Source organism: Triturus cristatus, chromosome 7 (assembly GCF_964204655.1).
Source record: "Triturus cristatus chromosome 7, aTriCri1.1, whole genome shotgun sequence".
In the NCBI taxonomy this organism is placed as follows: domain Eukaryota; kingdom Metazoa; phylum Chordata; class Amphibia; order Caudata; family Salamandridae; genus Triturus; species Triturus cristatus.
Window position 1 is genome coordinate 763,366,701 of NC_140590.1, and position 22,944 is coordinate 763,389,644.

The window sequence follows — 22,944 nt, forward strand, 5'->3', positions numbered from 1 at the left end:
CAGCATATGATGAAGTACTGTTTTATAGTTCGAGATTAAAATCCACTCTTTTTCCTATTTGTGAGGGACTACACAGCAGGGCATGGCCATCCTCACATAAATTGTCTGACAGCAGGCTGGGAGACAAAACTGTTATGAATCCTTAGCAAAATTTCAACAGTGGCTATAGTTCTGAATATTGCAATCCCAAACAGGACAGCCTGCTTCTCAGAGGCTTGATCTGCAGGGGTCTGTCTGTCTGTTAAAGTGTCTGCCCGTAGCATGGACTGCAATCTCACAGATGGGCCAATACGGCGGGTTGTGGACATCATTTGGGGAAGAGGTTAAACAGCTAGTTCACAATATTTCCTTGTGCCAGCATGTCAGTCCATCATTAAACTACAAAAATGATTGCAACAATAACAGTGACATGTTTATAAAGTGGCATGTTTGTATAATATGAAGTTAAATTAACGTAAATAAGGGCGTAGCTTTATTTTAAATATTGCACTTACACTTAAAACAGAAATGAGGTCTTTTGCTTAATTACATAGGAATGGTTCAGAATGTAAACGAATTTACCACCAACAAACTTCACACGTGTTCAGTCACTAATATAAGGCTTCCAAGAAGTAGCGTACAACCCGCAGGGCATGCACTACAGTGCCTCGTAATGTGTAGTAGACGATATGCAATTAGTTTAGCCTGCCCCCACTCCCAAATAAAAGGGGGTATGCATATTTCTTTAACACCAGTCTAGGTTTTAATGATGCCCCCCGAATTGTTTTACTATCAAGCATAAAAGAGTATCTCCTGCCCCTGCACATAAAATCATTTCTAATCTTACAACTCAATGGGGCATCGATGCTTTAGTCCCAGCAATTTCAATCAAAGCGAAAACAGAGACAAAAAACAGCGCAAGTCACATTTTAAAGCTAAACGCAGTTAAACCTTTTACTGCCTGTGTTTGTATGCCGGCGTTTTGAGCATTATCTGTATTCATGCACCTTGCTTAATGTAAAACCACGGGCCGCTCGCATGACCATAGACATTACAATTGCCCGACAACTTGAAACTCCATCCTGCACAAACGAGTTTCAGTACTGTTGGCTGTCACACAATAGCACTGGTAACCTCAATAGAAATACGTGCAGGTTAGTACCCGATGTGGAAGCAGGAGCCCGGTGAGTATGTGGGAGAGGTAGAAGGGAGGGGAGAGTGAGAGCAGAGAGAGTGGGTAGAGGAGCAGGGAAAGAGACATAACTAGCACAGCAGCCTCCGGTCTGACGGTGTTTGTTTAGCCAAAGCGCTGCAATATCTTCGGGTTGAGTTTCCGGTATTTCAAAAATTTAACAAAGAAAATAAACAAGAAATCTGCAGAGCGAGCTGCAAGGCTCCTTATGTGTAGTGGACCAGTCACCATTTTAAACCAGCATCATTATTCAATGTTAGCAAAGCCTGTGCCACGCTCTTGCGATCAGCTAACAATGCACGCGGGAGGCATACACAGCCGCAAGCGTTATCTGGGGTCGAAGAGGCGAGGCTGGCACAGGCCGGGGGCTCCTCCAGTCTTCGGGACACTAGGCTCCTGGTGAAGCTGCACGGAGAAGGAGCGGAGCAGCCCTTTCGGTTTCAAACGCACCTCTCGGCTCGACGCTGACATCCTGCTGGGCAGCCCCTCTCTCTAGCAGTGAAGGGGCTGAATGGAATCCCGGTTGCTGGAACATGCCTGGCTTATCAAACAAATCAAACAAGGAGCGAGGGGCGGTGGTGGTGGGGTGGGCAACACCGTGAAAAGTGGCGCGTGTATATTAAACATATGGTGGATGGAAGCTTCGAAACTCGTCCTAGGGCCCTGCCGATAACATCAGTTACAGAAGGTTCACAAAAACCTCGGAGCGTCTCCAAGACAATGGCTTCATTCCTCTGTCACAAGCAAAGTGCGTGATCCTTACGAAGTTCGTAATTCGAGCCGTTAGGGTCTATCGGATAGCTCGCACAATAGGGAAAACGCACAAAGGAGGAAAAACAAGCACAGCGTGAAAACCCGGTGTGCAGGGCAGCGAGGAGGACGCAGGCGGGCAGCGCGCGAGAGCAACAGGAAGAAGATCCTCACGGTCAGATGATAGGTAAAAAATGGCGGATGGGAGCTTCCAAACTTTTTCGGATTCGGGGGCGTGTTCCTGCTGTTCTAAAAGGGCGTGGCTAAAAAGTAGAAAGAACAGCAAGGAACACGCCCCCGAATCTGAAAAAGACGGAGCCTATTTGGAGGGACGGCTCTCTCCTCCAATGGCGGGCCTCCGTTTAGGAAGCCAGCCAATGGAGGAGAAGCAAAAAGAGAGGCGGGCTAAATAGCCACTCTAGGAAACATTAAATCTTCCGACTTCCGGTTCTGCCTTCGGCCGGTAGTCCTCGACCTAAAAAGTAAAGATTTCCTCTGGCAGTCCGCCTTGATGGCATATATGAAACAGACACGCCTCATGACTTCAAGTGTAGCCCATCAGTGCCCTCGGTCAGTCCAGCGTCTCTTTCCGTTTGGGATGTTTGCAACTTGGAGACATTTCTGCACAGATGAATCAACAGGAGTCTCCAGTTAGGCCATGAACTGGCCCCTCCTCTGAACTGGATCTCCACGGTTCCCTTTCTGCTGCGAGTGGCACCGGATGTGTCCTTCAAGGCTCCTCCTTTTCCCCAACCATGTTCTGTACCTTTCTTTGGCCTCTTGGCCTCATAATTTGCACATGTCTTCCAGTTGTATTTCTTTGCTGATTAAACCCAGGTCAAGGTATGGCCCTTACAGCAGGTTGTTTTAGAGATTGCTTTGCTGTCAGGGTAGAGTAGATGAGAATGAACTCTTATGTAAATACCAACAAATACAGGTTTTGGTGATTAAGGGCGGCGTAGATCTCTGAAACACCACAGTCTGGCCTTTACCACTTGATGATTCCCCTGTGACTATTGCCCTGTTACAATGTTTTTTTTTTTGTTTAAGTCGGTGGTTCCAACTGACTATAGAAACACCCTTCATCTTTGGCTTCCAGTCACAAAGATACGGTGCAGTCATAAATTGGGCCAGGATTCAGCCATCCATAGGCAGTGTGACGTCATGAATTTTGATCACGTCTGTGGGGCACAACAGTTTTCATAGTCTTCTTGTTCAGCAACTCATCTATTGTAAGACTCTCCCTCTCATTTTATCAATGTGTCCCTGCTTTTTCGCAGGACAAACTTGGACCCTATAAGATTGTGTTAGGCATCTATATTTCTTCTGTCATTTTGCCATTTTGCGAGGCCTTGATTTTTTTTTTTTTTTTTTATTATTGGTATCCTAACATTGGAATGCCTTCCGGAACGGTATAGATCACCAGGCCTTCAAAAAGTCCATCTTTTAGTATTTTCTCTTGCTTTTCGGCTTCTGTCTCCAACATTTTCTGTAATGAGAGCTACTTCTCATCAGTGAAAATTGTTGTGAGCTATTGAAGGCCAAGTAACTCGCACATTGTTACCAGACACCCCTTTGCCCTTTATCGACTTTAAACTTAATGTCCATGGAGCCCGATACTTCGGTTTGAACAAAATACGGTGACTAGGGGCACTATGAAAGGGCTGCCATGTGCGACAGTGACTGCATAGTCTGTGGCGATGTATGAACATGGGTATGAATGAATGGGATATATGTGTATGGGTGACTGAGAGCCTGTGTCGTATATACTTGTGGCACAGGACATACCTTTCATCATATGTGGCACCCTTACATATACAACACAAACATACAACCATTTTTTTTTTTTTTTAAATGGGCGAAATTTAAAGCGCAGGATTTTTTTTATAATGGGGTTTATATTTCTGCACTTTAAATTTCCCCCATAAATAAACAAATAAATAAATAAATTGCTTTATTTTTCAGTTACAAGTATGGCAGTGTGTCTTCCAGCCACTGGGAGCAAGAGGCCTCTTGTGCGTACATGTGACATTTCGAAATGGGAGAAAATTCAACTGAAGAGTTAACTTTATGTTTATATGCATTACATAAAATTCATCATTTTTATTTTCTCCCAGAGTATCTTTACAAACAGCAGGCATTTTACTCCCTGTGGCCGGTATACATGTTGCCACATTTATAACATGAAAATACAGTTGTTTGTTTAAATGTGAGAAATTCAAAGTGAAGAAACATTCTTCATAAAACATTAGGGCTTAATTGGCTTAATTTTAAGTAGAGAAAAACATTAAGACCATGTTTCATAGAAACCTTTTTCTCCACTTTTAATTTCTCCCATTTAAAAGAAAGTGGCTGCATTTTTCAGGTATAAATATGGCACTGTGCCTAGAGCCACTGGGAGCCAGAGGCCTGCTGTTTGTAATTGCAACACTTTGAAAAGGGAAACAATTAAAATGAGGAGTTAACTTAATCATTAAGTTAACTCTTCAGTTTAATTTTCTTTCATTTAAAAGCATTCATAAATATCATTTTGTTCTCGTGCTCCAATATTGAGTTAAGAACAACTTTTATTTAAGAGTTAAAGATCTTAGTGCTTCAGTTCCAAACCTCGGCGTGGGTCTGAGTGGAGCACTGCTCATTAAAAGGCTCTGCTATCTGCAGCCTGATAATGACATAGCGTGTCCTTAACTTTAACAGGAAAACGCAATGCTTTCTTATTGCAGTTCTTAGTTAAGAATGAATTCTGAAGGCGTCTGCGAGCTAATAGCAGCTCGCGATCGACTGGTTGGATACACCTGGTCTAAGCATTTCTTCTAGCTATGCTTTATTGTCAGAGAAGCCTTAGGTGCATTGGTGTATGTGCACTTCTTAACTTCAAACTCCTACTCATACCCATGCATTGTTTTTTTTTTTTTTTACATATGGTATCTCACAAACACAGGAAGAAGATAAGGGCATTGCAGTTAACTATGGCAGCAAAGTTCGGAGCCTTTTTGTCTTGGGTGATAGGTTCTATAATCATTCTTTGATGATCGCACTTTCCTGTCATAGATAACAATGGAAAATCTTCCTTTACTCAAGTGCATCATATTTGCATGTTATTGGAGGAAGTTTATTTGGAAAGCCCTCTTAGTTCGAAGCATGGAACGTATAGAAATTAGAGGGCTTCCCATTTTGGATTATTGGTGCTTGGAGAATGAATCTTTGTATGTCTAGTTTAACAGTCCTTCACCTTTTGTTACCAATTCTTTGCAAAATTCTCGAGTTATTTGCAGGCTACTGTGCTCACTTTTGGTGGTAGGGTTCCTTGTGGAACTGCTCACTTTTGGTGCTAGGCTTCTTACTGGAGGGTTCATTGGGAGTTCTTGGTCTTCTTGCTGTACGGTTTTTCCAAGAGTTCCCTTGGTGGACCTTTACCTATGGCACTTATTAAGTCCCGGGCCAGTGGTTTGTGCTCCTTTGCATTTGGAGGCTTTCTACCAGGTTATCAGGGGTCAGTGGTTCCTTCATGCTGTTAGACTGTCTCTCCATTTTATCAATCAGGTCTGTGTTTTTTCTTGGCCTCTTCAGTGTTTGGTGGCCTGTGTCTTTTTTCTGACTGTTTTTCTCCTGATCCCTCCAGACTATGTGGTGTTGCCTGGCTTTAGCTTGAATTATGGTCCCAGTTCTACTGGGAACGTGACATTCTTCTGCCAGAATGTTGTTTCTGGTCTTCCTTGCTTCTTGGGAGGGACGCTTGTCTTAACTTGGTGGGGTGCTTGGCTTGCTAATTCCTCTAACCCAGGCTGGGTCCCTTCGCTCCTGGTAGCCTTTATTGGTAGTTTAAGTGCTGAAATGATGCATATAAAATCTTCCACTGTGACCTTTTTATTTTTTGGAGTTGTGAGGCTGGTGGTGGCCTTGGGGGTTTGTTGTTACCACAGGTGATGACTGTGTTCTAGACCAATGCTGGCAGCTTGACAGTGTTCGTATTCTGAGAATTTGGCTGCTTTGTGTATCTCTGTGCGCTGCAACAATTTACTCCACGTCTCTTCTCGTCCTTATAGGTTCTTTGATGGTGTTTTACCTCTGTCACAGTGGGCCGCTGCCTTGTTGTGTCCACTGCTTGCTCCATCCTTTTGAGTTTCCTATTTTTGGTTATTTGTTGCTCGTCAGTCCGCAGGCTTTGATGTGCTTGGTATATTTTTATGCGCTAAAGACTGTGATGAGGAAGACTGGACAAGATGGCAGTGCCACATTTACCTACCCAAAGCTCGAAAATCCTCTTGCATTTGTGAGCTAGATTTAATTAGGATGAGCTATTTTTAGGTCCTATTCGCCCTTTCTGGTGAGTAGGAAGACAAACTGACTTTTGACCTGTGCTTCTGAAAGCAGAGCAAATGTGACAAGATAGCAAGATTTAAAGGTATCTTTATTGCACACAAAGTGAATGAGCAATAGAAATGCCTTTAAATCTTGTTAACTTGTCAAATTTGCTCGACTTTCAGAGACAGGGGGTCATGTGCATTACAGTTAGGTCGAGTAGATGTTTCAAGTTACTAAACCTGCAGGTCTAGTGAAATGTTTATGATTTTTCTAGCCCTGCTACTTATCTTCATCACTCCAAGTCTGCTTCAACCTTGCCGCAGTCTCTCTTCTCCCCAGTCTGCTTCCAGCTGGGCTTGGTAATTTTAGACCTTTCTGGTGGCTGAAGAAGCTTTATGGGTAGTGAGGAGGAACAGCTATGGGTAGCAAACAAGTTAAATATCTTTCCTAAGATTTTAGAATTAAGGATTTCTAAAACGCTTGTCTTTTTTTTTTTTTTTGTCCTCATTCTCAACCCATTTAAGCATGCCCAAACTGATGATAAAGAGAAAGTTCCACCGTCTCAGTACAGTGGATCTGCGGGCTTGTACCTAAAGGGCACAGCCAGCCGGTGTTATCTCCATCAAACAATTCTCAAGACAATACCCTCTTGGGAGGCCCTTAACTCAGCTTAAAATGCTGGAACATCTCAATCGTACCCTTAAAGATGATTAAAGGGTATACCAGAGAGGGAGGGCTGTGTAATCTTTGGACTAGGGGAAAAAAAAACCACAAATAAACACCCCTAGTTCCATTTCAACAGCTTCCAGAAGTCTCGCTTCTTCTTATTTCCTGCCCTTGAGAGATCCAACCTGGAAACCCTCAAAAGAGATGCCTGCCAGTCTTGATATGTAGGTGGTAAAGGGTCTTTCCATTTCATACAGATCTCTCTTCTAGCGAGTAAAATAGCCTAAAATAAAAGTTTCTTGGCTGGACCTTCCAGCTTTGTTACTAGGCCAAAGATAAGCATTGGTAGATTGATAGGAATATGTGTCCCTAGTGACCTTGAAAGCATATTGCCCACTCCTTCCAAAAAGTCTGCAAGGGCGGGGCAGTTCAAAAACATGTGGATATCTGATGCTGCAATTTCCCCACATCTCTCACAACAAACTGGTGGACCATCTGAGAATGTTGTTAGTCTCTGAGGTGAATAGTAGGCTCTGTGAATTGTGAAGAGGTGGTTCCTGCGGAGCCAGGCTGGTTTTACAATGGCCCACAGCATTTTGCAAGAGTTCAACCACATTGACTGGAGATCTTGTTGTGGGATGCAGCTCTCCTAGAGTAAGGTTGGCAGTAGAAATTCACCGTCCTCCTCTTCCAAAATACACCAACACCAAAAAGCAACTTCTTTCTTTGCTGGAGATTTTTGTATAATCAAATGCTCAAATTGGTTGCCACTACCCAATAGATGTTTATTTTGGGAAGTTTCAACTGAGGTAGCCCAACTAGTTAGTTGCAGATATTTAAATCTAGAAAGAGATGGACCTACTTTCTCCCTGAGGACCTCCCAGGGAACTAATGTACTATCCACAAAGAGATCTCCCCACCTCTCAATTCCAGCCGTCCTGAGGGGCAAAGATAGACTGTCTAACAGACATTCCGGGGTCCCTGGAGAGTCCCAGATTGGAGCACAGCTAGAGAAATACCCCAGCTTCAACGAGACTTTCAGCTTAACCCACATTCTTGCCAACCCCTGTAGTACCATCAACCTAACTTTTTTGAAAAAATTAGGGTCGCCGTATTTATAGAAGAAACCGTCCTCTGGGATACTAGACCCTCTCAACATGGCCAGAAACATAGTTCCAGCTCCCTTATTAGTAGGTTTCTTTAATAACATACGCGAGTGGGATAATTGAAACGCCCAGGCATACAGCTGTAAGTCAGGGGCTGCCAGACCTCCCTTCTCCCTACGCCTTCTAATTTTCTTCCAGGCTATCCTGGAATGTCCAGAAGCCCAAAAAAATGTATTAAGTTCACTTTGTAATTTAGTCAGGGCGACAGTATCAAAAAATAAAGGGATAGAATTAAAAAGTAAAGTAAATCTGGGCAGAATGGACATTTTGATTAGATTAACTCGCCCCAGTATAGATAAGGGTAATAATATAGCCCAAGATTTCATTAGCTTCCGAGTTTCTCTTGCAACCAGTGTTAAATTATAGGTAGGTATCTTATCTATGTCTTGAAGAATATGTATACCCAAATATCTCTTGTTAGTTTTCAAAAGGGGGAGCTGATATTGGGTCTGCATATTCCAAGCCATTATTTCGGTTTTAGAAGTATTAACCTTATAGCCTGAGACTATACCAAATTCTTGAGCCAACTCAATAACAGCGGGGTAGGCAGTATTCAAATCTGATGTAAATATCAAGATATCATCGGCGTATAAAGCAACTTTTTTTCCCCATACTTGAAAGAAGATAATCTATGTTCATCTCGCAACATTTGGTCGAAAGATTAAATGTATAAATAGAACAGTAGTGGGGAAAGGGGACAACCCTGGCGCGTACCCCCAGAGATCTCAAAGGGTTCTGCAAGGGAGCCATTTATAAAAAGGTTTGCCGATGGTTTACTGTATAGGAGTGCAATAGAACGCCTAAAGTTATTCCCGATCTTAAACTTAGCCAAGGCCTCCGACAAGAACAACCAATTGACCCTGTCGAAGGCCTTCGCCGCCTCAAGGGTCATCACTTCAAGTGGAAGAGACCACGGTGAGGCCAGATCTATAGCCCAAATCAAGTCATATGTCAACTCCGACAAGTGACGGCCCCCAACAAAGCCCTTTTGGTCCTGATGTAAAAGATCCCCTGCGACCCTTCCAAGCCTAGTAGCCATTATAGAGGCATAGATTTTATAGTCCGCATTAAATATAGAAATTGGCCTATATGATTTACAGCTTGTGGCCAATTTCCCCGGCTTTAGAATTAGGGTCATGGTTGCATTATTCCAAGAGGGTGGGGGTGCCATTCCGTCTTGAAGAATTTGGTTGAATAGGGTTGTTAAGACCGGGACGACCTCCTTAACAATACATCTATATATCTCAGAAGGAAGGCCGTCCGGGCCTGCTGCCTTACCGTTTTTCAGCCTCATTATTTCTCTATAGACCTCCTCCTGGGTAACCGGTTGATCTAATGCCGCGTGTTGTTCCGTGTTTAATGCAGGGAGATTTATATTACTTAACCAGGACTGAATTTTCAAGAGGTCTAAGTATCCATCCTCCTTGTATATTTCCTGAAAAAAAGAGTGGAACACCCCTCTGATATCCGTATCAGATGTATAGGATATACCATCTTTGAAGACAGAGTTAATATAATTTCTTGCTTGGTCAGATTTTACTTTCCAGGCAAGAAGTTTCCCTGCACCTTCACCATATTCAAAGTGGGCTATTTTACTAGCCTCCCACCTTTGCATTAAACGTGAAGCGGTACAGCTTCAAGCTTTCCCTTAAGGTCACGTAAATTAGCTTGCACTCCTTCAAAAGAGCCCAGGCTAAAATGCTTGTCTTGTTGTTGAGGACTCAGCCTCATGTTTTGAGGACTGATGGCTTCAATAGTAAGTAATTGGGGCACAATAGGGTGCTGAGCCAGACCACAAAGAAAAGTTTATTCCACAATATCCAAGTTGCTTTGTTCAAAGTTGCACAAAATTGGCCTAATCACCGTCTAAATAGAAAGGTATTTCATACAGATACACAAGATGTACTCAGTACTGACTGATCTGTTGAGTTCTGTTCACCACTGGAACTTGACACAAGTTTTGATACTGACATTTTCAGTCAGACAAAAGTTCCTTTAATATCAAAAACACTGGCCACAGACCTCTGCCTTCCCCACCAAAAGACAGTGGAGGACTTGAAACAGAGTAAAAAGAGATGGTAGGAATGATGCACTGGCCAAGGATGAGGTCTGTCGCTTAGAATAGCAAACTTGATGGTATTCCTGGCTTGGTATCACATAGAGGTTCTAAGAGCAGGGGGTGACAGAGGTCCATTCTGAGGAGAAAGTGGTCCCAACTGCATCTGGACAGCACTGGATGCATGCATTTATATCCAAAGATAACAAACCTCGATACTACTGTCTCTTCCAAACATAAAGCTTGTGATATGTGTCTTTAACATGCCTTTTATTGACAACACACTCTTCGATATTAATGTGACAAAAGCCATGGTGGCAGCATTGTCCACAGGTGACGTACAATGACTGATGGGAGTTGTTGGGTAAAATTGTACTTTCCAGAGAAAACTGCTCTCTTCCCCCTAAAGGGCAAAGTTCTAAAAGATATCGGGCCCCATCCCGTCTCCTCGCCCTTTTTGGAAGCCGTATGAAAGATAATAATGTGCAGCACTAGGCGTCTATGGGACGAGGTAAAGCTGCAAGAGGAGTACCCATGAGAGAGGTCAGACTTTGCCACGGAAACTCACATCCAGAGCGTCCTACTATAAGGAAGATGCTACAACCTCAAACTGCATTGCAAGGCATAAAGGGGGAAATGAGAGCTGGGCAAAGTCACTGGTGGTTTCAGGGTCCAGTTTGCCAGGACTTTCGTGTCGCTTCCACCCAAAAACACCGCCCACTGTTCATCCACCCCTGCACTCTGAGCTGGGCCAACACTCCTCTAAAAAGTCTGATGGGGTCTGTTTATAGTACAAAAAAGATGGCATGCTAGGGCCCATCCTAGACCTTTGACCGCTACAGCAGGGGAACAAGAAAATTAGTTTCAAATAGCCGCACTGCATGGGTTGTATGACAGAATGTTGTAGTCGGAAATATATGCTGACCGATATTGTTCCCTACTAATTGTTTATAAAAACGTTGTCCCAATGGGTGTTGATTTCTTATTTTAACGCCAATGGGGAGCTTTTATGTAAAATGTATTTAGGACACAATTTTTATGTTGGATGATCTTGCGACTGTGATGTTCTGGTACTATTCTCACTGCCTGACATAATCCCCACCACTCAAGAAGGAAAAAAAACCTGATTCATGTATATCACATACCCCCATACACCCAAAGGGCTAGAAGTGAGAAATGAGTGATGAGGATTGAGTGGTATTATTTGTTCTTGCTAGTAGGTTTTCAGCTTTGATGTGAGTTTGTACATTGAAAGATGCATGGGAATGCATGCGGAGTTGACTTGTCTCACATTTCTTCATTTCAAGTCCGCCTAAGGGCTTGTCTCCCGGTGCATTTGCATCATGAGGTGCAGAATCCCCACTCAGTGTTCCCCTCCCTGTCAACTAGAATTTTGTGTATACCTGATATCAAACCTCTGCTACTTAGCCGTTTACTAGCGAAGTTTTCAATGGGAGCTAGTTCTCTTGTTGCCCAGCCCTAATTTGCAGATGTAGAACCCAATGCCTTAACTGCTGATATTGAAATATGTCTCTGTGATGTAGGTGTAAATGATGGATTTTCAGGTATTGAGTCCTCTTGTTCCATGGCAACTTTTATAATTTTACCAATGACACGTGGCCTTTTACATGCCCATATACAAGATTGCAAGTTTCGGTGTAAAACGTCAGTGCCATCCTCTGGGATGGCCACTGGCAACGTCTGTAACAGATATAGAAGGCGAGATAGAACATTCATCTTGATGACCTGAAGTATGCCCTAGTGGGACATATACTGAGAGTATTATCTTTTAAAGATCCATCTTGATTTGACTTAAACACAGACACTTTTTCAGACTCTTAATATCTCCATATAGTGCCAGCCATGCATCTTGGTCAGTTAATGTTAAAAGAATGTTGTCTGCAAAGAGACATATCTTATACTGTTCACCACAGACACTATGCCTCTTATCTCTTATGGTTTCATATTTGTATTGCACAGGGTTCATTTACCAGGTCAAAGAGGAGGAGAGACAAGGGGGTTAGCCTGTCTGGTCTCCCTATGTAATGCAAATTGGTTTGACTACAATCTATTTACTCTTATTCTCACTTCTGGCGCTTTATAACCTTTATCTTGGGATCCACACCAATTTTGTGTAACACTTCTTCTGAAATACTTAGCTGACATGGTCAAAAGTCTTTTCCACACCAAAACATAAGACTGCTGGGATTCATTTACACTTCATATTTTCCATTAGATACACCACCCGTTGTTCCTTCCTTGCCTGTCTTTGACAAATCCTACCTTGTCTATGTCAATGAAGTAAAGCAATTTCTCTGCGAGTCTGGAGGCCATTATTTTGGCGAAGGGCAATTGGTTAAGAGAACAAACCATCTTCTTGGTTCTTCCTATGTTTGTGGATCAAGGAGATATCAGCGCCTCTAATTGAGGCTGTGACACCTGTCTCATCATCAAAGGAGTTGGAAAAAAAGAATAGGCTCAGCTAAGTTTGAGAAAAATGTTTTGAAAAATATTAATGTGTAATGGTCTGGTCCCACGACTTTCCTCATCTTCTGGTCTTTGAGTATCCTACACGGATCTGTTAGTTTTATAGGTTCTTATAGCGCCTTCTTCCTACCTGGGGTAGAGTTAGCATCTCTCAGGTGGCCAAGAAGGCCCTGGTCGTCTTTACGAGTGCAGTCCCGGAAAGAACCTTCCAGAGGCATGCCTCTGCTCCTCTTCCCGAATTGGCCACATTACTTCAGATGTTTTAATGTGCTCCCGAGGGCCCTTCACATCCTCAACTATTTGAGAAAATAGAGATCCTGCTTTGTTTCCCCTCTCAGAGATTGCAGGTCCCAAATCTATCGCATATATTCTGCGTGTTCACCCTAATTACGTTCAGCCGGTGCAGCTCTCACTGTAGATGTCGCTGAGGTCTGTCTCTGTAGCGACTGCGTACGATATTAGTGTCTGGTAAAGGTGCATGTCTACCACGTATACTAATAATACCCCTGTCGCGGTCTGTGCGCACTATCGATGTAACTGCTGCCTGTGCCGCTGTGCTGATTGTGAATACTATTGTTGAATGCACCGATGTTAATGGTTCCCACTGCAGTTGTTACTGGTGCCGGTCTCCACTCTGAATGTCACTGGTTTCTCTGCCACAGTTGTCTGTGCTCATTGTGAATGTTGTTGGTGTCATCTGTAATGGTGTGTGTGCGCCCTAGATTCATACCATGTTCTGTCACACAGCATGCCAGGACCACCTGTGCCAATTTTTTGTACCATCTGTGTCTTGTTGATTTGTTTCCCTTCCTATTTAGGGTGGATGTGCCACATTCCTGTGCCAACCCATGGACGTACTTAAGACCCGCCTGATGAATTCCAAGGGGGAGTACCGGGTAAGTGTGCGAACAGAGAGTTAATGTCACTTCACTATCTGCTCTCTCAAACAAATACTATTACAGGAACTGTGAGTGCCTCCCCACCTTTATCACTCTCACAGTGCTGCACAGACACTGCAAATACCACAGTAGCTTTAGTGTCTGCAAGTATGTGCAACTGCACACACTAAGTGCAGTAAAACAATTAGCAAGCACACAATGTAATTACGCCCCAGCTTCCCCACACTTGAACAATTGCAGCGACACCTCTAGCCTTAACTCGCGCCTTCACAAATACCTCGAACATGGCAGTGCCTTCATTGCTCACAAGCACACTTACTTCTACACATGCAACTGTGACAAAACTGCAAGTGCAACCCCACCAACCGTGCACATACAGTGCTGCAAACCACAGGAGTGCAGTAACACATTCAGTATCCTCCATGTATGCAGCCAGCATGGATGACCAATGGCGGCTCAGAGCATCCCAGTGAACGTGGAAGACTGACCTTTAAATTAGGCTCTCCGTTCACTGGATCTTCACTACCGGCATGCTTATCACAGCAAATCTTCCAGAACATTGACGTTGCACAGGAACATCAGAAGATCCATTGATGAAGCAAAGCATAAATATAGAGTAAAACCTGTACGCAGCATTACAGGGATGGTGGCTCCAACCACTGTCCAAGGGAAAAAAAACTGGAATGTGTTTGGAGGATGACATTTCTGACAGCCAAGATTTTGCACATTTCTTGTGCTTGATACCTGCTCATTTCACAAGTCCCCCACCTCCGCAGATGGTATATACATGCTACCTCCTACACACACTCTCCCACCATAATAATCATAACTTCAAAAGCTAAATGTGCCATCGTGTTATGCACACCATTTTGTAACAATTTATTTTTTAGCCGGTCTAGCTGTATTTCGCATTGTTTGCAGAATCTTGCCACCTTGTGTTGGGCACAGCTGTTGCAAGTTGTTTTTCTTTTGAAGTTTAAGTTTCGGTTTCGAGGTGACTTGTGATCCCTCCCTAAAACCTACAATGCGCTAGACAAAGACTCCATCTCACACATTTTTTCCCCCACCATGTGGTTCAGCTGTGCATTCAAAGGTCGTGGGCCGTTGAGCTACGAAACAACAGTTCTACTCCAAACACCGGACTCTCCTGTTACGACTAGAGAAGACACCACCAGAGGAAGTCTCAGAATCAAGTCTGGAGGTTTTCTCTTGGAGTCATGCCATATCAGAATGACTCATTGGGGGAAAGAGTGGGGTTGGTTATGAAGAACATCCCCACACAGTTTTGCCCCACGTGTGCATAGTATCTGTAACCTCTGGTTACCCAGAGACCATGAGAAATGAAGCTACTTCACCTGCAGGGCCTTCAAAGATAAAAAGTCTCTTCAATGTTGGAGGGCATGTCGATGAGATCTTTATGAGATACAGCATCAAAGTTGTCCATCACCATTGATTTTCCTATGCGTTGAGGACTTCGTAGGAACCTACTCTGTTTGGGAGAGGAAAGGCCCAGCCAGTATCCCATTGTGCCCAGTGAAATCTCCACCCGGGACACAGGCTGCATCGTAAACCTCCACAGCATTCACGCCATCCGAGGAAGATTCCTCTGAGCTTGACCCATACAAGAGGCTTGAATCCAGGCTAAGCACAGGGCTGCAAGCCCTGAGACTGCACTGAAGAGGCCTTGCCTGGCCGCCAACCACTGTCCCAAGCCCTTTAGGCACCACCAGCTCACCTCGGCTCCAGAGTGCATGGCCCAAAGCCTAAAAGCCCAACCACGTCACTATTGCCGATTTACAAAAGCAATATATCATTACATCTGCTAGACCCTTCTGGTGTGGAGATATATATATATATATATATTTTGTGGGTTTGTCAAGAACTCAACGTACCCAGAGCCAATAACTTAGCTGCACTTTGCAATGCTTTTTCATTGTCTACCGGCTATAGAGCAATTCATATGGTAAAATACAAAGAGTGAAAAACAGGTATCAAGGAAACCTGTGTATTTCCGAAATAGTCTATGAAAAGCATGTGGCCTACAGCTACAAACTGAAAATGTGACTTGCCTTTAACTATCGTGTTTTTAGCTTGTAGTGCTGTAGATTCACATGTGCCCTCCCACCTCCTCAGATGGTCTATATTATATCTATCACTAAGTCTTTCTCCGCGCACCATTTACTTCCTACTTTGCCTCTTTCCACTTACATTTGGGGTGAAAAGCAATCTGAGGTGCAGACTTTGTGCTTGTGCATTGTGGAATTTGGTGAGAGATTGAGTCATCTGGAAACGAAAACTTATATTTCTTAGAAAAGCAACTTGCTACGAATGTACACAAAACTAAATGACAGAAGTGCGCAAAGCATGTGACTCTACACTACGAGCTACAAACCAATAGTTACAGATAAGTGACATTTTCCAGTCCAGCCAGTGAGAAAATACTAAATGTGTGTGTTCTGAAATTCACTTTTTGCATCATCTACCAGCCCATTAATCTGGGATGCATGTAAGCTTGTGCATTGATGTATAATAGTTATAGCCAAACATCTACTTAGCTGTTTGACATAGACACACCTGCACTCAATCTGCCCACCAACTGCAGCTTAGAATGTGCAAGAACACAACAGCCAGTCTATATGACCTCCATGGAAACACATGCACACCTGTCAACTCTGCATCTGAGACCATGGGTGATCCGGCACTTACATAAGTGGCACCACAGCTGTTCACATTGAGGTGCCGCACCATATTGTGCTCTTTTGCAGCACGCCACATCACATCTGCGCCTTTAGGAACGGCACACACAACTTACACAGGTGTACTCACAACAGTGTTTATTTTCACACTACGTTTGCTTTGCTTTCAGGGCGTTGGTCACTGTGCACTTGAGACTGCCAGGCTGGGACCCATGGCGTTCTACAAGGTGAGAGCATCTTCCGGGTGCAGAGGGCCCTTCCTGTCCTCTTGAATGCAAGGCGACTCTTCGCTTTTTTTTTCTGGGTATCTGGGCAGTGTGAGTGATGTGAGATCAGCTGGGTTGATGTATTCTAAGAATGAAAATACCCCTTACGGCAGTGTTTATAGAAAAATGGACACTCTTTAATGTACAAAAAAGAACTTTTATAATAACCCTTGAACTCTCAAGGGCTCCATGTAACAGCTGTCTCCACCTCTATGATATCTATGCATTTTACAGCTTAAAGCAAGAAGGGGGAATTAAATAATATTAAATACTTTTGAAGGGTTTGAGATATGAAACGTTAAAGGAAATCCTCAAAAGGGTCAGAGATTGCATAACAACCCTAGTAATAATTTCCAGTCCCATACCCGATTCTCCAACCAAGTATACACACACACACCTTTTGGACGTACCACTGTAGCGCTGTAGTTTTAACACTCGGGGGATTCCCGCTATAAAAGCTCATTAGTGAGTATTTATTAAAACACACTGACATCAGTGCGAAGTTCTCTCAGCGGTACATGACTACTGATAGGTTAGTCTTGTGCTGGAGCCCGTGAAATAGACTAGACCTGTGTGACATTTCTGGGCCATTGGGTCTGGATAAGGTGGTACTGCAAGCAGTGCCATGTTAGAGGAGAAAAATGAGCTGATAATGAGGAAATCAGTCGCTGGAATGGTCCAGGACCACAGCTGATCTGGCTATAACAAATGTTCAGTGTTCTTCGGGCTTCCTGTTTCCTTAGCTAATGTCACTGGCCTACAAGAGAACTAAAAAATATAATCCTACTTCCCGACAATTAATGGTCATTCAGAGCAGTACACCCCCCCCCCCCCTCCCCCCAACAATCAACCTAAGTTTCCTCCAAACAAGGCAAACATAACCGAACCAAGACAGGTAATAATCACCAATGCAGCGGGCAGTGACCTACCCGTTCTGTGTTGTTGTTCTGGGTCCTCACCAACCTGGGGGTAGATGAGCAGTGAGGCTCTTAGGAAGCAGGAGATTGGATGTTCAGTGCCACCGCCAAGAAGGTCGAAGAGCTGCCACAAAATGACTCCGCCTCTGAAGGGTAACTGATGGCGTCTCAGCCATGGAAACCACTGCAGCAGCGCGGCGGCCATTCCCTAGAAAAGAGACTGTGCTTGCAAGGACCAGCCTCTTTCTTTCATTTAGGTGTTTGTATGTGCAGGTAAAATCTTTTCTGGTCTGATAGCAGTTGTGCACTTAGAATGCATCCATCAGCCCCCATTGAAGCCTATTCATGTTGATAGGCATAGGCTGGCCAAACACGCACTCGTTATAGTCCTGTTTCCCTCTGCTAGATTCCCCAGACAAGGGCAGCGAAGAGCCTATGAAAGCACGCGGTTTACAGGCTAGTTTGAGCCAACACTGCAGCTAACTCACACCTACGAGGAGACCCCCCATATCTGCCCCGACAGCCAGCACATGAAATGTTGCTCTCAGGACAGACCCCTAAGATGGAGATGGATAATAATTCATATGAATACACTTAGCCTACTTGAAGCTGCCTCCCAAACGAGAATAACAGAACCCTTATCTCCACTATACATTATTGAATCTGTAAAATGACCAGTGCAGAATCGTTTCTGTTTCCTCACCCACGCCGTTATCTTGGGTAAGACTATAGGCAACCCTGGGGTTTCAATTTACTTCTGAAATGTATGCTCGTGATGTCTGGTTCTACCCTGTGAACATCCAGTAGAGAAATATGCGATTTCCAAATGTAGCAAAACTTACTCTTAAAAAAGACTATACTTCCTTCGAACATATACCTCTTGTGTTTGACACTTCATGGGTTATTTTCTCTCTTTCCAGGGCTTTGTCCCAGCTGCCATCCGATTGGTCCCTCACACTGTCCTTACTTTCATCTTCCTGGAGCAACTGCGGAAGTATTTTGGCATTATAGTCCCGGCTTGAACGGGTCGGAGTTTGGACCAGTATTGCCAAACACCAAGAAGTGGACTCCAGAACTGCACTTGTGCCCAGTGTGCGTGTGCGAGGGCAGAGTATGTTTGCCAAAACGCGTGTGCATCACATGTGGCAGAGTGCGCTTACCTGTGGTATATGCACTTGCAGACAGGTGTATGTGCATAGCGGTGTTCCACAAACGAATGGATGCTAGTGCTTCCAGTGTGTGTGAGTGTTGTGCATGTGAGATCTTTTAATTATCACTTAGTGAATGTGAGGGAGTGTGTGTGAATGTGCTAAAGGATGTCTGTATAACAATAAAAATGTGAAAGACCGTAATCGAGCAGACGTGCTTGGAAGCCATCTTTGCTCAAGGAGCTGTTGCAGGGCCTGACATTTCAAGATTTCCATACCCTGGTGAAAGAGTGTGGACTTCCATTTCTCCTTGTGAACTTCAAGACACAAGGATCCTTGTTCCTTTGCTTTCACCACCGCCCCTCTTCATGCCCTAGGGGAGGCTCCCCACCATTCCACCCACAATGCAGCCAGTATAGTTTGTGGAGCCTACCCGTCTCCCCTGCTGTATGTCTTACATGTTCCCCATCGTGATACTGGGATACTGGTGTTTAATGGGGCATTGAAAAAGAAACCATGCAGGGCAGCATGTGGACACACTAATGGTGCCCAAACACATGGGGACAGTTTCTAGAGTCTTAATTGGAAAGGGATGAATTTAGGGAGTGGTTATAGAGATGCGGATTGGAGGGCAACAGTATAGGGATACTAAGGGCAGTTATTAAACACACGCAGAGAGCAGGAATACAGGGGGACCGGGGTCAGGGATTGGTTCCAAACTGTGAAGCTGGGGATATTGGAAGGTGGTGGCAGAAGTATAGGAAGGCAAGAGTACAGGAAGAATGACGTCAGGCTACAAAGACTGAGGACACATAATAGAGCCTCACATGGGAGGGCACAAATACGGAGATGCTGTGAACCGATTTTAAAGATGCGCAGGACATGACAGGATGGTTAAACATACAGTCCGTGTGCACCGCAGTGAGCCCTTGCACAGAACAGTGGCTGCGATGAAGAGAGGTTGGGTGGATTAAGGCTTTTCTCAAGCAAATGCTTGGTGAGAATGAATGGGATGTTACCAGGAGAAGCAGAGCACCTCCGTACACTCAACCCCTCCTTCCTTATTCACACCAGCCTATGCAGCTTCCTTCCTCTGCTGCACCTCTGTCTCCGGCCACCCTGATTCTTGTCGCCCTTTTTAGCTTCCTTTTGCAAAATGCTGTCTTTGCATTCTTTGCTGGAGCCATTTTCTGTTCATTATTGTCCAGCAAGACATCTGAAACACTTGACCTCCTTATCCTGGTCCTAGTTACCCAATGAACCTTGCCTTAATTCTTCCTTGTTCTTCGTGATCTCTGAATCCTTGGACCTTCCTTTTCCCTGCACTTCATTACTGCAACCTTTATCATCCCTGCTTTTCTTTGCCTCTTTTTTTTATACGTACTCCGCTCTTTGTAAAGTACTGGACCCAACACTTTCCAGCTAGTCATTACCACTAAAGCCCTAATGTTTATATGTTGTAAGAAATCCATTTCTACACACAATGTGGAAACAAGTTTTGGTCACTTAATACGAAATTGTAAAAAGCAAACTAATAAATCATGATGAACAAACTATGTCTTTGCTAGTTTTGCTGTAAAATACAAATCCCAACTTTATAAAAGTGTATGATGAAAACACTTCCCATCATTTACTCTGGTGCGCTGACTACACGTGAGAAACCTGCAGATCTGAGTGAAAGGCCGTGAATCAACTCAAAATGACAATGTCCCTGTAGAATGTGGTGGGACCCCTGACACTTTTGGGATTCTGAAGATGCATTAGATATGACGAGATGGTCAACACTTGATAGGTTTCAATAACGACTTGCAAAGTGATCAGGAGTAGGAAAGGTCTTTAGCACAGCGTTGTTTAGAAATACTATCCAGTAAGCTTTGGAACAACTTTATGCGATTTAAAAAAACAATACATGTATACTGTCATTCCTTGGGCAGCCACATAGTTCCCCTTTGGCATTTGCATAAGCTCTCTGCACTTACACTTAGCAAGGGTTGTACCCGGATAATGTATGTGTAACAGTAGGGGTTTAAAAGACTATTCAAATGGTTCCCCCCAATCATGGACACAAGCTTCAGGATGGAGTGGAAAAGCCTCTGTCCCTCTGGTGCTGTATTTGGGCAGAATGAGACTCGCCATGAGTAGACAGCAGGTTTGGTGCAGTCTCGCCACCCTTTCAGCCCTGGAGTGCCTCTTTGCAGATCCTCAGCCTCTGACCCAGATTATCACCTCTTGCATTCATTTTGCTGAGCTTGGCTCCTCAGTACAGGCTTCTACATCACCAACCATCGAATGCAAGCCGTCCAGACTTGTAGACCGGATGAACCACTTCACCAATCCCATCACGCTGTTTGGTGTCCAACAAACACATCCAATCCAACTCGGAAGAGACCAAACAACCTTCAGACCCTGAAGTAGTTTCTCCCTAGACAACCTAAAGCTCGAACTTAACTCTAGCCCTGCCACCTCCGCATCGTTCATCAGCACCCTTCTTAACAACTACAACGCAGTTCTAGAAAACCATATGAACATCTTCTCTCCAGCGAAAACACATTTGGGCAAGCCTAAACCTTCTGCAACCTGCCAGTCCAAAGATCTTGCTGACAGACAGCAAACTCTTCATCTGCGGATAGGCAAGAATATGGACGAAAAACATAACCCTGACAGCCTAATGCTACTGAAGCCCCTCTGCACACAGAGAACTCATCACAACAGCCAAATGCTGTACCGTCGCCATCCCTGAAGCTACCAGCAGAAACATAACATTGTTCATAACAATCGAGCTCTGCATCAACTCCTGCCAGACCCTCCTTTTCCCCACTTCACAAATAACTGCAATGCTGTTAACCACTTCTTCAATGAAAAATACAAAGGATCCAAAAGCCTATCAACAACAGCCTTAGTTCTCCTCTGATACCCACTCCTTCCCACTGCACCGCACAGTGGTTATCCTTCAAACCCCTGTCACTCAGAGTCCTTGCTGACATCCTCCACTCCCTCAAAGACACCACCTAGAAGACATCTTATACTTATCCTTCACCAAAGCTCATTTTGGAGAAGCGCTCTCACCCATGCTCACCATCGTCAACATGTCCCTCACTAAACCCTGATGACCTTGTCAACTACCGGCTCATCGCACATCTACCCTTTATCAGCAAGATCACCAAAAAAGCAGTCTTTATACACCTCAGAATGACATCAACACCAGCCATCTCCTGCACGACTGTCTGGCTTTAGGTCACACTGAGCACAGAGATGGCTGCCTTTACAAATCCTGCATGATGCCCTACTGACCTAGATAAAAATGACACCGCCTCCTGATCTTACTGGATATCTTCAGTGTCTTTGACACTGTCGACAGACGCCCCCCCCCCCTCCCACTGCCCCCTCAACAGCAACCTGAAGTCTCAAATTGTATTCACAGGAAAACATCCTTCATTGGTTGTTCTCCTAATTATTGACTGACAGAAATGAGTTTCCATTGGCTCCTCGGAGTTCCTGGTGGTTCCCTCTTGTCACCTTCAACTTCTGCAAGGAGCAACATGGGGCTCTACTCACATTCACTTGTACACAGACCCATATCTATATTCAAACTCTGCTTATACTGTATCCAGGCCTGGGTGTCCTGCATCTACTTGAAACATAACCCACCAAACAGAAATCCTGAACAACATGCAACAACTAGTTCAAACCTGGCTCAGTGACATGACATAGATACATGAAAGGGTCAGGGGGAATTTCAGATATTGTTGAAGAATTTTGGTCTTGGCAAGGGAACAGATGTATTGCCTCATTACACCAAACAGCTATAGTTTTGTAGCAGAGGCCAAGGAATGAAGGTGCATGAGGCAACCACATCTACAGGAGGACAGAGGCAAGCTGAAAGATAATTACCATTTTTACTCAAACTGAAAAGAGAGGTAGCAAACGAACATGTATATACAAAGTTTGATCCAAAGTAAAACTAGTAGATGCATTTCATGTACGTTTATCTTTATTCAAGTTCTTCACCTGAGAATACAAACGCAGCCAATGCGTTTCACCTTAAAGGCTATTTCAGGGCTGCAAACATGCAAAAGACATGCATGTAACAGAACGCAAAGTCAGTGACTGACACACATAAACATTAAACCAAGAACATATTATTGAATCACAATTTTAAATAATGGTTTAAAAAGCCACACCCTATAGACCAATCCATAGACCATGTGAACAACCAGAAACAAGCACGCACAAACTTGTTGAAAGCAGAATGAAGGTGGTCTAAAGGCATCAATATGCACCTGTATGAAATTTACAGGACAATTGACCATGCAAACTACACAAATAAACTGTAGAAAAAAAACAACAATAAAGACACAGTGCACCTGAAGATTTTTTAAAAGAGCAATTGAAAAAAGGCCACCAACAAACCCTTGTA

At 43.9% G+C, this 22,944-nt stretch overlaps 1 protein-coding gene across 1 annotated transcript in view; it reads left to right on the forward strand.

The window, feature by feature from the left end:
- The window catches only part of SLC25A10 (solute carrier family 25 member 10), a 142,380-nt gene extending 122,300 nt beyond the window's left edge, over positions 1-20,080 (forward strand). The window contains exons 9-11 of the mRNA XM_085617517.1: positions 13,420-13,497; positions 16,367-16,423; positions 18,300-20,080. Coding sequence (XP_085473643.1) covers positions 13,420-13,497; positions 16,367-16,423; positions 18,300-18,401 — 237 coding nt within the window. The 3' untranslated portion in view covers positions 18,402-20,080. The remainder of the gene's footprint in view (positions 1-13,419; positions 13,498-16,366; positions 16,424-18,299) is intronic.
- The last annotated feature ends 2,864 nt before the right edge of the window (positions 20,081-22,944 follow it).